A 17,478-nucleotide genomic window follows, 5' to 3' on the forward strand; every position below is an offset into this window, starting at 1 on the left:
CCTTTAAATTGGTGTGAAAATGTAGTATAGCACCAGGCCTTTAAATTGGTGTGAAAATGTAGTATAGCACCAGGCCTTTAAATTGGTGTGAAAATGTAGTATAGCACTAGGCCTTTAAATTGGTGTGAAAATGTAGTATAGCACCAGGCCTTTAAATTGGTGTGAAAATGTAGTATTGCACCAGGCCTTTAAATTGGTGTGAAAATGTAGTATAGCACCAGGCCTTTAAATTGGTGTGAAAATGTAGTATAGCACTAGGCCTTTAAATTGCAACGCGAGAACGCGCAGAAGTCAATCGAACTAGTTTTTTTATGAGATCATAAAATGTGGTACTGTGTACGCAAAGGATTATGTAAATTTATGAAAATTTAAAAAAACTAATAAGGCCCCCTTTTTTTTTTGCTCATAAAACAACCGTGCATGCATAGGCGTGATTTATATTCACGAAGAGTGAGCATTTGTTATTTAAAGAGTTAAATAATCTCTCTTGTCTGAAGTGTTGTTTACATTATGTTAATTCGTGAGATATATTGAATACTAGATGAATACCCGCTTCGCCGGGTACGGCTGCGCCGGGAAGAAGTCGAGCCGAATACCCGGCTGCGCCGGGGACCCGGCTATGCCGGGTGCGCACCGCACGGAGGAAGGGAGACAAACGCGGCTGAAAACACTGGAGAAGATAAGGAAGAGTTACTGGGAATGGATCCAGAGAAAAACCAAAATCGGTTCAGCGCTGCGCGCTGAGAGCACGTGTTGAAATATCTCATCAATGAGGTTGTGTCCGGGGTGTAGCTGAATACGGTCTCCAAATTTAAAAAAAGATCCACCGAGAACTTTGGCTTGGCATCGCGGACACACACACACACAGACAGACACAAGTCGTAGATGTTTTCTGCGCATTAAGCACCCCATGCAAGCTAGGACAGGGACTTTTTATTCACAAAGAGAGGGCATGAGAGAGCGAGAGAGAGAGAGAGAGAAATCAAATCAAATCAAATCAAGAGAGAGAGAGAGGGGGGGGGGGGGGGTAGAGAGGGAGATATTGAGAAAGGGGGAGGGATGGAGGGAGGCAGTCTTGAACTTTCAGTCCATAACAAATAACCAGCCAACCAACCAACCAAAGTTAATAACAATTTTAACAAAAACTCACTGAAAAAGGAAAACAAACATCCAAAAACAGATACAAAACAAACAAACAAGCAACAAAAAACACTAAACAAACAAACTGCTTCGACAACATTTACAACTACAGTTACAACAACAAGAACTATGCTACCAACTACAACATTACACTGGCAAGTTCACATGACATTATGAATCAGTTTACTTCCACGACTTTTTGCCAAAGAGATGATAACCTAGGTTACACTGAATACGAGAGCGTGGCAGACATGTGTGTCGTGGATTGCCTATGCCACTGCCAAGGATGATTAAACGTCAGTCATCAGGAGTGTATCTGCAAGATGGAAACAAAGCAGAACGGAGCAAAACGTGTGTGTGTGTGTGTGTGTGCGTGCGCGTGTGTGTGTGTGCGTGCGTGCGTGCGTGTGTGTGTGTGTGTGTGTGCGTGTGTGTGCAGTAACACTAACATGGGATTAAAAAGAATGTGTGTGTCATTTTTTGTTTCTTTCTGTGTCACTCTCTTTGCTTCTTTCTTTCTTTCTTTCTTCTTCCTTTTTATTATTTAATTTATTAATTCCTTTCTTTTCTCCTTTCTTATTAATTTAGTTTGTCTTTGCTTGTTACTTCCTGTTTTGTATGTTATTTTATTATTTTTCAATTTTATGTTGATGTAGATTACTATATATTTACGCAGACAGAATGTTTAGTTTTGACAGGAAAAAGGCTCGGTAGTGTGAAATTAAGCAAAGACACTTTGCCATTATTCTGAAAAGCAATACCTTTTTTACAGTTTTTTTAAGCAGTCTTGACCCCAAAACTTATTAAAACGGTTTAACAAAAAATACAACAACAAATAAAAATAAATTGTAACGCCACTGCTTTTGAATGTCATAACAGGAAAGTCATATTTGAACACAATCGTTTTGCAATCATTCGATCAATAGTTGATTGTTTAATGCCCAAAAACCTTTGCGGGGAAAAATAGGTGACGCACTTTACAAAACCGAGTGCACCACAAGTGCACTAACCGTATCACTCAGCCCCTACTGGGCCTGTTATTCTGAATGAAATTCAGATTACATTTCATCACATTATAACTGCAACAATGGACTTGGCTGGTTTCTACATGTTAGTTTAAGGTGCATTTTAATCGGTACTACTTGTCTCAGAAAAAAACCGAAAACCCCAAAAACCTCCGAAAACCCCCGAAAACCTCATCAGAAATAAGAAAATACGTCCTTAGATCGTGTTTTGTTACATAATTGTTTGCAACCATGACTTATATTTGCAACTTTCACCGTTCATGGCTTTATTTTCGTGTTTGTGCGAGGATTTACGAAGGAGCGGAAGCACTAATCACAGGACGTCATCAATACTTGTGCTTTCGAGTAACAAGAGTTACCTCCCTTGCATTGAAATTATTGCATCGATTTCGTCGATAATCCGGCTCTCAACACAAATATAAGGGTGCATGTAGCATGAATCAGGCTTACTTTTCACAGGCATGTCCAATACTTCACTTTGAAGATAGATTTAGTTAGTCTAGATGGGGTTTTCAGGGGTTTTGGGAGGTTTTCGGGGTTTTCGGAGGTTTTTGGAGACAGAAGAACTACCAAGTTTCATTGACTTGCACCCAACGAGTCAAGAACCGCGATTTTTTTACGATTTAATTTCGTACTCGGACCCGGCTGGTCTTGACCTATTTTTGGATCTAAATTTAGATCAGGTAGATCACCACATCATGCACAAAAAGACACGTCACTAGCAAACTATGTCAGACGTCATCATGAGTTTGTGTAAAACAAAATCGAGGCCGGAATCACTCAGTTGAATCGAACTCCGTCCAAACACCACGTAATAACTAGGTTAATTTATGCACTCGCGTGAACAGAAACTGTCGAGCTTCACAGATGTCGTCGTTGGGTAGTTTTGGGTTTGTTTTACTACCATAGGAGGATTTTTGAACTGTAAATGCACCGAATATGCATACCAGCGCTCATTGGTTAATAACAGGATATTTGATGATTATTTTCCCGTGGGTAGCTTCCCTTTGCTGCACAATATTTACATATGTTTTAGACCAATGAGCGCTGGTATGCATATTCGGTGCGGATGCATGATTTGACGCAAAGTGGATATTAGCGGCTCGCAAACGAAGATTCGTCCAAATGATGGTTAAAAACAACCTGCACCGGACGGAAGCTGAAAACTAAAGGCACATACTTGTTTAAACAATTATTCAACTGTATTTATTTGACCTTACACAGACTGTAGGAAGAGGCAAACCGTCTTGAACAATATTTTTCCCCAGGAAGCGACTCCAAGAACAAAGACTCGAAGGTGAGTGACAGACCTTGTAGTCTTTCTGTGATAGTAGTAGTCCAGTGGACGATACCTTCCGCCTGTGTTCAAACTCAAGACCGGGACAAAGTAGAAAGCTATGTAAATCTATGTACCGCGACCGACTCTCAGTGCCGACATACAACTTCCAAGCTTTATTGCTTTAACGTCTACAACAGGCGAAGTATTAAAGCTTTGGCTCACCTAAACCCGACGACTGAATATGTAAGTGATCCACGTGTGAAAACCAAAACAGAACAGCGCGATGACAGCCAACATTTCTATCCCCGACTGACAAACAGTAACACTGCATGCGAACTGACTTGGGTCAACGATCAAACCAGCACGGCCCGAACTGAATTTGTTGCGCTGCCATTATCATGCGCAATTTTGGTAAACATATAAACCCGGTATGCCGAATTGAGTATAACGACGGGAAAGGCCGATGTCAAATATACACAGGGATATTTTAAAATGACTTTCAAAATGTAAAAGCAGATAGCAGACCTTTTTATAAGCAATATGAATGACTGAATGTCCACATACAAGTCGAATGACGCCGTCCATTATGCTGACAAAATGGGAACTAGCTTTGCGCATGAATTCATTGACATGAATTTCGACTGCGGAGGCTTTTGGCAAGCTGAAAACAGGCACGGGCAGGTTTTAGTGGAAAAAGTAAGTGTTTTTAATGAAAACGTCGGAGTAATGGGATAAATAGCTTACACACCTCGTCCTGAATATCTTGCATATTTTCCCTCTGGTCGATTTTCATGTATCACCTCGCCAAAGGCTCGGTAATACCCTACATGAAAATCGACCCTCGGGAAAATATGCAAGATAATCAGAACTCGGAGTGTGTAACCTATATATATTTCATCACATTGTAATCGTTGTTATTGAACTGTTGATGTTGTTGTTGTGGTTGTCGTTGTTGTTGTGGTGGTGGTGGTTGTTGGTGTTGTTGTGGTTGTTGTGTGTGTGTGTGCGTATGTGTGTGTGTGTGTGTGTGTGTGTGTATGTCAAAGAGAGAGAGAGTGTGAGTGTGTGTGTGTGTGTGTGTGTGTGTGTTTGTGTGTGTGTGTGTGTGTGAGTGTGTGTGTATATGTGTGTATTTCTGTGTCTGTGTGTTTCAAATCCACATACAAATCTGCATGATTACCAACCAATTAGATATGTGTTTTGCGCAAGACAGAGGGTGGTCCCGCTTGCGCGCATTTTCGGCGTATTCTTCTTCACGTAAGTTTCAAAGCATATCCTTGTGGATCTTTGCTTCCTGGCGATAAACCTTGCCCCATATTTAGGCCCTACCAACATTTTATTTTCAATCGTCTTTTGGTTTAAGCGTGTTTTTATTAATTTCTTGTATACATGTTATATACAGTAACAACATTAAGAACGTTAACAAGCAGACTGCTTATGGACACGTTCTAAAACTAATATTCAATACACATTCTGATAAAAAGACATGGCGAACAAGTGATAACTTCAACCCTTTTCTTTCAAAATATTTCATAATATTTTATACAAATAAAGAGAGAGAGAGAGAGAGAGAGAGAGAGAGAGAGAGAGAGAGAGAGAGAGAGAGAGAGAAAGAGAGAGAGAGAATGCTTTGCTACATCTATTGCTGTCACTGTTAATATAATATCGTCTTTTACAGGTGTGACCAAAACTGAGACCAAGTAACACTGCTGACCTTACCTATGCATACTCTATAGTCACTCACCTTACGGTGTACGTGTAGTCGAAAGCGATAAGAGCGAACACCACACACTACCGCGTAAAGAGGTTGCGGGGGAAACGACCGAATAGTATTACTCCGTATGGAATCGAGACAAACATATGTGACCCTCCACCACGAAATGAGTCGCATGTCACCTCGCGCGTTTCTGCGCTAGGCTTAATATAAGTCCGGGAAGTGTCTGGTAACAGTGTGAGGGTCACCTTTGTCACAGGCTTATAACTCAAACATATTTCGCTCTTTTCTAAAACGGTTTTCACCATTGGATAGAGCATAAAAAACTCTTTAGGAAAATGTAAAAATATGAAAATCATGCAAAGGTGACATGCGACTCATTCCGTGGTGGAGGGTCACATATGTGACCCTCCACCACGAAATGAGTCGCATGTCACCTCGCGCGGTTCTGCGCTAGGCTTGATAGAAGTCCGGAGAGTGTTTGGTAACAGTGTGAGGGTCACCTTAGTCACAGGCTTATAACTCAAACATTTTTCGCTCTTTTCTAAAACGGTTTTCACCACTGGATAGAGCATAAAAAACTCTTTATGAAAATATAAAAATATGAAAATCATGCAAAGGTGACATGCGACTCATTCCGTGGTGGAGGGTCACATATATCTGCGTGTCTATATGTGTCACTGATTCTCTCTGTCTCTCTGATTCTAACTGTCTCTCTCTGTTTCTCTCTGTCTCTGCCTGTCTCTCTGTCTCTCTGTCTCTGTCTCTCTGTCTCTGTCTCTCTCTCTCTCTCTTGACCCACTGTGTTGAACTGTCTATCTCTCCCACTCTCTCTCTCTCTCTCTCTCTCTCTCTCTCTCTCTCTCTCTCTCTCTCTCTCTCTCTCTCTCTCTCTCTCTGAGATGGAGTGGGGGGGGGGGGGGAGTGCAGGGGGCGAACTTCGGGAGGAGAGGGGGGGGGGGGGGGGGTAGGGGTGAACTGGTACCATGAGTAGGGAAGTTACACTAGCAGTCGAGAAGAGAAACGGCGCCGTTTCGTCCCGTTTCCGTACTGAATACCCATGGTCGTTCTCTTCGCAACCTGTGTACTCTCTCTTTGCGGCGAAACGTTTGTTGACAACAGCCGGTCACTTGCTCGGTCTTTCTTTGTGTGTGTGTTCTGTGGATTCAAGACTCTGCGTATCCGTCGGACGGTCTGTACTAAACTCCTTTTAATTTCACCGGGAGTCGGATAAGTCTACGAGTAGCTGAATAGACGGGTACGTGGTTGACAATCTGTTTATAACTATCACCCCATACCTGCATCATAGTTTTTGCTGGCTATTTCTCGAGTGTTTGCACCGTGGGATTTAGGGCACAGCATGAGGGTGTATAGCGTGCTTTCAAGGGCAAACACTGCTGCGAATTAGCTCCTCACGGATGATAGATATGGGGAGGCTATGGTAAACGCGAAGTGGTGACATACACACACTCACCACAACGCATTGTGACACACGCCAGAAAGGACTCGCTCATGGTTGAAATTAGGCGGGGTTTTTTCAACAGTGCCAACAGCAAACTTGTTTTGTGTGTGCATGCAGTGAAGCGGTGTTTCTCAGTGTCAGCTGGCGACAAACGTGTTTTGTATGTCAGTGCAGGCGGACTTTTTTCAGTGACAACGACAAACTTGCTTTGTATGGAATGTAAATAAGGCGGATTGTTCCAGTGCCATTGACACACTTGTTCTGTGCGTTTGTGTTGAAGTCTACCGGACGAAAAATTACGACAGGTAAGAAAGATTCATTCTATTTTGAGTTGAAAACCTACAACACCCAAGACGCACAATACAGTATCTTTTTACACACACACACACACACACACGCACACACACACACACACACACACATACACACACACACACACACACACACACACACACACACACACACACACACACACACACACACACACACACACACACAAGAAAAGCAATACAACGCAATATGCTACATTCGTCAGAAAAGAATCGCTGCTACTACAAAGTTGTTTTTGTGTGTGCTTGCGGTGTAGCCTACTTCGCGGAATACAATACTCGACAAATCCTGCACTGAGTAGACAAGAGAAATGCTGTACGTTTTGAGTTAAAAACCCACAACAGTTAAAGGTGCAGTCCCTCATTCGATTATACACGTAAAACACCAAAGATCTGTGCACAGTTGTCTTGTCTTCATGGGATGATGCATTCTGATTACATCGCTCAACGGCTATCGCCAGTTATCTATCTGACCGGACGCGAAACTCCTACGCGAATCTATCAAAACAAGTTATCTCCCATATGTTGTTTGCGAGCCGTGTTCGCAAGACGAAAATAATTGCAGATTGGCCGACTTCGACAGTGATCTCCGTTCTGTTCTTCACAGTTATGATAAAGGCATCGTTCTAAGGTCAAAACAAGTCGAATTTTTGGGACTGCTGCCGGAAGGAGACCATAATAGCCTATATGGTTTCATCACTACAGAAAAAATCGTCTGCTTCAGCGAACGCCAAAACCAAACGGTTGATTATCGCGTGACACTTTTGCCATATTTAGAGTTGTTTGCACTGTAAATACAGCCGCAAAAAAATAGCTCGCTTGAAACTGTCTAAAATAAAAATTCCTCTGTAATTTAAAAATTACAAAACACCATGAAAAATCATTATCGACGATCGCGAATCTGCTTACATCCATAACACATTACAAAAAGCTCTAAATATGTAAAAAAAAAAAAAAATAAAAAATAAAAAAAAAACCGTTTACTTGCCAGACAAGGAAACTCGAGGCATCCTGTCAGGGAGAGAATGAGCCGAACTCATTAATTTTGACCTGAGGTCCATGTGCTCTACCAAGTAAGCTACCCGGCCACTATGAGATAAGATCATTCCTCCTCTTGAAAACAGCAACCAAAGTCGACTACCTTGCTTGTTCTCGCGCAGCCCCGCATTGTGTTGTTGTTCGATGAAATACTTTCGCAGATTGCTTAAGTTGTTGAATACGAAATTCAAAAAACAAACCACTCAGCAGAGAAACTAGCCAGCCTGCATATCGTTGGTATTTCTCCAAGTGGAAGAATGATCTTATCTCATAGTGGCCGGGTAGCTGAGTTGGTAGTGCACATGGACTTGTGATCCTACATAGGGTCAGGGGTTGGAATCTAGGCAGGCACGGACGCGGGTCAACTTTATGTGCAAGACTCAGAGCCGGTATCCATGTCCCACCGCCGTGTCACCACAGTGGCACGTAACCAGACCTCGGTCATTCTGCCATAAGTGCAGGTGGCTGATTACACCTGCACACGCACACACCTGGGTAGCGCGACTCTGTTGCTGCTAGCTTTTCACTGGGAGGAAGTGACCCGAATTTTCCAGCATTGGATAAATAAAATATACTCATTCGTAAAATTTAAAAACGAAATAGCACACTTTGCATTACACTATCCAGATGAAACACCACAGAAAAGTAAGGTGAACACAGATTTACATTCCACAATAAAAAGTAAGGTTCGAGCGAGTTAAGCGCGCGACAACTAGTGAGGTATTACGCATGCGTCAACATCATCGTTGGACCGGCACGGTTGGCCTATACTAGTGGTAAGGCGTCCGCCCCGTGATCGGGAGGTCGTGGGTCATACCTAAGACTTTAAAATTGGCAATCTCGTGGCTGCTCCGCTTGGCGTCTGGCATTATGGGGTTAGTGTTAGGACTGGTTGGTCCGGTGTCAGAATAATGTGACTGGGTGAGACATGAAACCTGTGCTGCGACTTCTGTCTTGTGTGTGGCGCACGTTGTATGTCAAAGCAGCACCGCCCTGATATGGCCCTTCGTGGTCGGCTGGGCGTTAAGCAAACAAACAAACAAACAAAAAACATCATCGTTAACATAAGTTGCATTATGCATGTTGAAGTTAAATGGAATGTCAAAGCCCAGACAGGCATATTGTGGGGAGTATGCTTGCCTACGCGAGAAGGATATGGCACACTTATGACCCACTGGTATCTCCATACACACTAAGGGGCTCCGCTCACATATGTGACCCTCCACCACGGAATGAGTCGCATGTCACCTTTGCATGATTTTCATATTTTTACATTTTTCTAACGAGTCTTTTATGCTCTATCCAGTGGTGAAAACCGTTTTAGAAAAGAGCGAAAACTGTTTGAGTTATAAGCCTGTGACTAAGGTGACCCTCACACTGTTACCAGACACTCCCCGGACTTATATTAAGCCTAGCGCAGAACCGCGCGAGGTGACATGCGACTCATTTCGTGGTGGAGGGTCACATATATGTAACTTCAGCAGGACCGACGAGGCACTGCAGCTTATCCCAGCCCGCTACACGTTGCATGAAAGGAAAACAGGCCAAGTACTCGTCTTAATCCCTAAGGTAAGATTTGACAGGGGGTACTAGTTACCTGTACGTATCGCGCAGACAGACAGGCAAGGTCTCTTTTCTTCGCTGGGGTCTGTGCTAGCTTTATCATTCGTGAATCGCTACACTTCACGAGAGAGAGCACAGCACACAGTCTGCTGAGCGAAATGCGCTTTGGTTATGAAATGAAAGGTTAGCACGGGTTATGCTTACCGCGCTGACTGTATTACTGCTGAAAACTGGCTCGGAACCCTGTGGCTGAAAAAAAACAAGTCGCGTAAGGCGAAATTACTACATTTAGTCAAGCTGTGGAACTCACAGAATGAAACTGAACGTAGTCCGCCGCTAGTGCAAAAGGCAGTGAAAGTGACGAGCCTGTTTGGCGCGGCAGCGGTTGCGCTGTGCTTCATAGCACGCTTTACTGTACCTCTCTTCGTTTTAACTTTCTGAGCGTGTTTTTAATCCAAACATATCATATCTATATGTTTTTGGAATCATGAACCGACAAGGAATAATGTGAAATTGTTTTTAAAACGATTTCGGAAATTTAATTTTAATCATAATTTTTATATTTTTAATTTTCAGAGCTTGTTTTTAATCCAAATATAACATATTTATATATTTTTGGAATCAGAAAATGATGAAGAATAAGATGAACGTAAATTATTATTATTATCATTATTAATTAACACCAACACCGACAATCAGCACCACGGTGACCACTCAACATTACTGAGCTAAGATGGCGGACACCCCCCCAGAAACGCCGAAGCGACGCAGCGGCAAGAAGCGACTGATATTTGTGGTGATTCTCATTCTGGTGACTGCTGCTGCGCTGGCCGTAGGCATCAGCCTTAACCTGACTCTCAAAGACGACGAAGATGACACAGCGTCCGTGCCTGTCAAAACCGCAAGGTGGGTTGTTGAGTGGGAGAAAGACAGGGTGGCTGGGTGTTAACCACAGTTTTGTTTTGAGCAGAGACATACATTCTATCTATGTCTCTGTTTTGAGTTATTATATGTCAAGTAGGCTTATGTGTGTATGTGTGTGTGTGTGTATGTGTGTGTGTGTGTGTGTGTGTGCGTGCGTGCGTGCGTGCGTGCATGCGTGCGTGCGTGCATGCATGTGTCTGCGTCTGTGTGTGTGTGTGAGAGAGAGAGAGAGAGAGAGCCGAGAGAGAGAGACAGAGACAGAGAGAGAGAGCGAGAGAGAGACAGAGACAGAGACAGACAGAGAGAGAGAGCGAGAGAGAGAGAGAGAGCGAGCGAGAGAGAGAGAGAGAGACAGAGAGAGAGAGAGACAGAGAGAGACAGAGACAGAGAGAGAGAGAGACGGAGACAGAGACAGAGGTCTCTTCTTTCCCAGTTTTGTCTTCTTCTTGTTTTCATAAAGATATACAACATGTCGAATGTATTTGTACTGGGGATAGCATTGTCCTTGCTACATTCTGTTCATTTCTGTGTCAGTATCTGTTTATCAGATAAGTGTGTCTACATTCCACCCAATGTCATTGCACAGATTCCTGGTTAACTGCCACCCAGACAACGATGCGTCAAAATCCCGATGCGAAGAAAGAGGGTAGGTAAATAAGCTGAATAAGGTTGTGTCGACTGTTCATGAAAGATAAGTAGCCTATGGTGTACACAGGTTAAACTTGAGCCTGAATAATTGGCCTTCGTTTTGTTTACATTGACGATGGTGCCTTTGACTTGAGTATAGGGGACGAATTTACCTTACTCTATATATATTTACATTTGGATAATATTTTCTTAAACTGTTAGGGTTAGGGTTAGGGTTATTATTATATGAAGTCTTATATCGCGCGCGTATCTCCAGACTCGGACTCAAGGCGCAGGGATCTATTTATGCCGTGTGAGATGGAATTTTTTTGTACACAATACATCACGCATTCACATCGACTAGCAGATCGCAGCCATTTCGGCGCATATCCTACTTTTCACGGCCTATTATTCCAAGTCACACGGGTATTTTGATGGACATTTTTTTATCTATGCCTAAACAATTTTGCCAGGAAAGACCCTTTTGTCAATCGTGGGATCTTTAACGTGCACATCCCAATGTAGTGTACACGAAGTGTTAGGGTTTTGGAAACTGTTTTAATCACAGAACATATCTTTGAATATGCAGGAATTCGTTGTAAGAAGGATTGTAAGGAGGCGTATGGCCTTAACTTTGTGAGCTAGCTCTTAACTGAGATGTGCTTTTTGTGGTATGGAAGATTTAGCTCTGTTTTGTTGTTGTCGTTGTTGTTGTTGTGTTGTTGTTGTTGTTGTTGTTGTTGTTGTTGTTGTTGTTGTTGTTGTTGTTTGTTTGCTTAACGCCCAGCCGACCACGAAGGGCCATATCAGGGCGGTGCTGCTTTGACATATAACATGCGCCACACACAAGACAGAAGTCGCAGCACAGGCTTCATGTCTCACCCAGTCACATTATTCTGACACCGGACCAACCAGTCCTAGCACTAACCCCATAATGCCAGACGCCAGGCGGAGCAGCCACTAGATTGCCAATTTTAAAGTCTTAGTTATGACCCGGCCAGGGTTCGAAACCACGACCTCCCGATCACGGGGCGGACGTCTTACCACTAGGCCAACCGTGCCGGTTTGTTGTTGTTGTTTTTGTTGTTGTTGTTGTTTGTGCTAACTATTATAAATGTTAATGTAGTTTTGCACGGGTGCTACGGAGTGAGGATCAAGTTATAAGACACATATTTTCGAGCGTTTAAAGGCATGCTTTAGTTTCCAACGTATTTTCTATACACTTGTAGATTTGGTTGTATAGACTCTTTATTCCCTTCCCCTCTCGTTATCAATTCACGATGCTAGCACCATTATTTTCCTTCACATACAACTGTTCTCATTTTCAGATGCATTTGGGTAGAACGCACAGACGCAGACAAAAAACCCAAGTGTAGCTTTCCGGAAGCGTATGGATACAAGATGGCGGGTGACCCGGAAGAACATGCGCACGGGGTCAAGGTCATGTTAACCCGCATCGACACACCGCCTCTGTACGGAATGACCCCTTACATCAACCTGACAGTGGCGGTGGAGTTTCACACCGACAAGCGACTGAGAATAAAGGTGATGGGGCTAACATGGTTGTCGCGTAAAGTTTATTTAAGGCCAACAAAAAAAAGGCTGTTTACGGTAACATAGGCCAAAAAAATAGGGTCGGTAGGTCGGGAATTTTTTTATTTTTTTTTCCCAAAACATATTTTTAAATTATTTTGCAAGAAAACAGACTTTTTATTTTTTTTATTATTTTATTTTTAATTTTTTTTCCCCCAAACGCCAAAAAAAAGTCTAGGGTCGCGCAAAAAAATAGGGTCGGTCGGGATACCGTAAACAGACTTTTTTGGGGGGGCCTAAAAGCACATTCGATCTTTCCCGTGAAAATAGCTAGTTGTGCTCATTTTCTCAGATCTGCCCAGTCTTGTATAATGGGACAAGACCGTCTCTCCTTTTGGACACGTACCACAATTCAACATATTGTGTGTGTGCTTGCATATGTTGTTTTTATTTATTTTATCACTATCGTGAACTTTTTCAAGCTGCAGATCATTGATAACTTTGAGAGAAAAAAATCCTTCTTTTGTTCTCACAGATTATGCCTACCGATGTGCATCGCTTTGAAATACCGGAAGAAGCAATCAACATTACCTCCCCTTCGCAGCCACCCAGTAATGAGACACGATTGTATGACGTCACTTTCCAAACTGATCCAGTTTTTGGACTGTCCGTCACACGAAGGTCGACAAATGCAACAATGTAAGTAAAGTGTTAGTGTTTATATTTTGCTTTTAGATTAAAAATAAAAGAGTATTTATTCTGTTTTCTGTTTGCTTCTTTGTTAGTTTCGCCATGCAGATTACATGGGGCGTTACATTTTTCAGATGTTATACATTTCAATCAAATATGTTTGACCACACTGATACAGACCAAGAACCGGCACTGTTGGCCTAGTGGTAAGGCGTCCGCCCCGTGATCGGGAGGTCGTGGGTTCGAACCCCGGCCGGGTCATACCTAAGACTTTAAAATTGGCATTCTAGTGGCTGCTCCGCCTGGCGTCTGGCATTATGGGGTTAGTGCTAGGACTGGTTGGTCCGGTGTCAGAATAATGTGACTGGGTGAGACATGAAGCCTGTGCTGCGACTTCTGTCTTGTGTGTGGCGCACGTTATATGTCAAAGCAGCTTCGTGGTCGGCTGGGCGTTAAGCAAACAAACAAACAAAATACAGACCAAGTCTAAAATAGGACAGTATTGGTTATTCTAAACTGAAGTGTTCCACTTTTGAACACCCATTTTTGTAACCCGTTTTGAACACAATACTACCAACAACAAAAAAACACACGTGGTAAATACCATGCCGTGTTCAACTGAACACTAGTGTTTACCATGTGTGCTACTTTTGCAAGTAGAATTATGTACCTCATCACACTGTGTCGCAAAAAAGGTAAGTACTATATTAATTAATCTACTTGTATTCAGTTTAGAGTGTTGGTGTGTTTCAGCTTCAACACCAGCCTACCCGGGTTGGCATTTTACCCTCAGCTGCTGCAGGTGTCAGTTCTCCTTCAGAACAGCTACGTGTACGGGTTCGGTGAGCACAAGCACATGTCCTTCCGCCATGACATGAACTACAGGAGATGGTCCATCTTCACCAGGGACGAAGCTCCGGTTGTAAGTATATTAATTGATACAGTACCTGGCTGTTTCTTCTGCTGCTTAAAAACAACAAAGATTAATTGTAGGAAAGTTTGTTAGGCTGTAGACCAAGGTGAGTCATTTGAGCAACCCCCTTTGTTTAATTGCATCTGTCCACCTGTACCGTAAACCACCTTGTAAACACCCACCCCCTCGTGCACCAATTTCGCCTGTTGTAAGTATATGCATACAGTACTTGCCTGATTATTAATTCTTCAACTCAGAAACAGCTAAGGTTCATCATAGGAAAATATTGTTCCAAAAACATTACTAAGCGTAAAAATGTTGAATTCTATTTTGAATGGAACACTCCTTTTTTTCTTTTAGAATATTGATTTTGGATGTTGGCAGGCTATGCATTATTACTTTTAGTTCCATTTATGTCCGTGCGCCTTCGAGTGCAGTGTGTATGTCATTATAATTTTCACTTCAAAAAAAAATAGGTGTGGTTACGGTAACCCGACCTACCCTATTTTTAGGGGCCGACCCTATAACTTTTTTTTTACATTTGTCAAAAAAAAAAAAAAATTGGGAGAACAGAAAATGCAATGAAAGCGAAAGCGCTCGAGTCGCACACCTATTTCCCTGTCAAGTAAGTTTAATTTGTACACATTAGAAAAAAAAGTAAAAAACAAAAAAAAGTGATTGCCTACCTTCCTACCCTATTTTTTTGTGGCAATGTTACCTTAACCACACCGTCGCGATATAACCTTGAATGGTTGAAAACGACGTTAAACACCAAATAAAGAAAGAAAGAAAGAAAGACCTTAACCACACCTACTTTTTTTTGGCCTCATCGTTCGCACATAAACAAACACTCTGAGTGAGAAATGTAGACATAATGCGTAGACAAGTGACTTATCCTACTTGTTGATATGTTATGTGTTGCCAGCACGACTGGAGTCTGCGCGAAGACAGGTAACTTATTAATCTTGCCTGTAGCACGTACTAGGTATGTTATGTATTTCGAGCACGACCGGAATCTGCGCGAAGACATGTAACCTATCGTTCTTGCCTGTACAGCGAAGCCCCCTTTTAAGACCTCGGACAATCTGAGAGAATAAGGTCTTAAAAGGGAGGGAGTCTCAAATTGGTGGGTCTTAAAATGGAGGTTATGCTGTATTTTGTTTTCTCCAGCACGACTGGAATATCCAATGGAGACTGGAAACTTATCATTCTTGATGCCTCCTTTTAAGACCTTCAACACTCTGAGAGAAACACCGGCACGGTTGGCCTAGTGGTAAGGCGTCCGCCCCGTGATCGGGAGGTCGTGGGTTCGAACCCCGGCCGGGTCATACCTAAGACTTTAAAATTGACAATCAAGTGGCTGCTCCGCCTGGCGTCTGGCATTATGCGGTTAGTGCTAGGACTGGTTGGTCCGGTTTCAGAATAATGTGACTGGGTGAGACATGAATCCTGTGCTGCGACTTCTGTCTTGTGTGTGGCGCACGTTATATATCAAAGCAGCACCGCCCTGATAAGGCCCTTCGTGGTCGGCTGGGCGTTAAGCAAACAAACAAACAAACAAACTCTGAGAGAATAAGGTCTTAAAAAGGATGGAGTCTTAAATTGGGGGTAGATTTACAGAGGATGTCGATCGGAAGTCTTAGAAAACAGGGTCTTAAAAGGGAGGGAGTCTCAAATTCCGGGGGCCTTAAAGGGAGGTTCCACTATATGTTATTCTTTCTCCAGCACAACTGGGATATAAATGGAAACTGGAAACTCACCATTCTTGCCTAGATATGTTATTTTTTCTCCAGCACAACTGGGATATAAATGGAGACTGGAAACTCACCATTCTTGCCTAGATATGTTATTTTTTCTCCAGCACAACTGGGATATAAATGGAAACTGAAAACTCACCATTCTTGCCTAGATATTTTATTTTTTCTCCAGCACAACTGGGATATAAATGGAAACTGGAAACTCACCATTCTTGCCTAGATATGTTATTTTTTCCCAGCACAACTGGGATAAAAATGGAGACAGGAAACTTATAACATTCTTGCCGATATTTTATTTTGCCTCCAGCACGACTGGAATCTGTACGGAGCACAGCCGGTATACATGAACGTGGAGGATGAAGGGAAGGCAAACTTGGTCTTCCTGAAAAACAGCAATGCCTTAGGTATATCGTGTCTTGTCTATGCTCTTTTGCGTTCAATTTCTTCTGTTCTCTTCCTTTTTTTCGTCATTATTTATGTGCTTAAAAAGCATTTAGGTCGAAACGTTCTGTGTTTGTTTGCGAATTTCGAGCCAGCTGTAAATGCGAGTCCTTGGTTCCGGACCCCCCCCCCCCCCTCCCCTACTTGTTAAAACCCTTTACACATTTCATTGACCACTTTTGGGATACTCTGACATACAACAAATACCCATTTGTACATACCTCATGTGCATACTCATAATAACCTTATTCAATTTCTACCGTTAGTAACTTTTTCCACTTCAAATTTGACTTTTATTGTGCCTTTGCGTATAATCTTGCAATTCTTTTGTTTCACAGAGGTTTTTCTTCAGCCGGATCCTTCCATCACATTCCGAAGTATCGGCGGTGTTTTGGATTTTTACGTTTTTCTTGGGGACTCTCCTGGCGAGGCAGTGAGTCTGTATACAAAGGTGAGTCGTTTGAGCAACCCCCGGTTTTTTTATCGCATACGTCGACCTGTGTTTGTTTTATACTGCCTGTCTAAGGTAAGGTCCATCTCGCTTGACCATTTCTTTGCATTCTTCTGAGTGTGTGTGTGTGTGTGTGTGTGTGTGGTGGGGAGGTTGTTCATTGGTGTGTGTGGAGTGGGGGGGGGTGTTCATCTGAGTGTGTGTGTGTGTGTGTGTGTGTGTGTGTGTGTGTGTGTGTGTGTGTGTGTGTGTGTGTGTGAGTGAGAACGTGCGTGCGTGCATGTGTGCGTGCGTGCCTATATACGAGATTTTCCTCACCTCTTCGCACACCACCACCCTGTATTTCTCTTCTGGGAATGATGCAAATCTCGTGACTTAAAGGCACAGTAAGCCTCCCGTAAACCATCACAGATACTGTCAGGCTTTTACACACAGTCCAAACACCCTTTCATTTAAACACTCACCGAACGGGAACATCCTAGGTGCCCTACGTAAAAAGCGAGCAATTTTTAAAGAATTAATTTTGCGGATTGTCTCTCAGACAATCGGACCGTGGTGCGCTTTGGCGCTAGACCTAACTTTTAAAATCTAA

The 17,478-nt window shown here is 42.7% G+C and overlaps 1 protein-coding gene across 1 annotated transcript in view; it reads left to right on the plus strand.

Moving 5' to 3' along the window:
* Nucleotides 1-6,269: 6,269 nt before the first annotated feature.
* LOC138945892 (sucrase-isomaltase, intestinal-like) overlaps nucleotides 6,270-17,478 on the plus strand; it is a 15,812-nt gene continuing 4,603 nt past the window's right edge. The window contains exons 1-8 of the mRNA XM_070317411.1: nucleotides 6,270-6,925; nucleotides 10,250-10,456; nucleotides 11,061-11,120; nucleotides 12,430-12,646; nucleotides 13,170-13,333; nucleotides 14,078-14,246; nucleotides 16,302-16,398; nucleotides 16,774-16,886. Of these exons, the coding sequence (XP_070173512.1) occupies nucleotides 10,284-10,456; nucleotides 11,061-11,120; nucleotides 12,430-12,646; nucleotides 13,170-13,333; nucleotides 14,078-14,246; nucleotides 16,302-16,398; nucleotides 16,774-16,886 (993 nt within the window). The 5' untranslated portion in view covers nucleotides 6,270-6,925; nucleotides 10,250-10,283. The remainder of the gene's footprint in view (nucleotides 6,926-10,249; nucleotides 10,457-11,060; nucleotides 11,121-12,429; nucleotides 12,647-13,169; nucleotides 13,334-14,077; nucleotides 14,247-16,301; nucleotides 16,399-16,773; nucleotides 16,887-17,478) is intronic.

This window comes from Littorina saxatilis, linkage group LG13, assembly GCF_037325665.1.
Source record: "Littorina saxatilis isolate snail1 linkage group LG13, US_GU_Lsax_2.0, whole genome shotgun sequence".
Taxonomy (NCBI): domain Eukaryota; kingdom Metazoa; phylum Mollusca; class Gastropoda; order Littorinimorpha; family Littorinidae; genus Littorina; species Littorina saxatilis.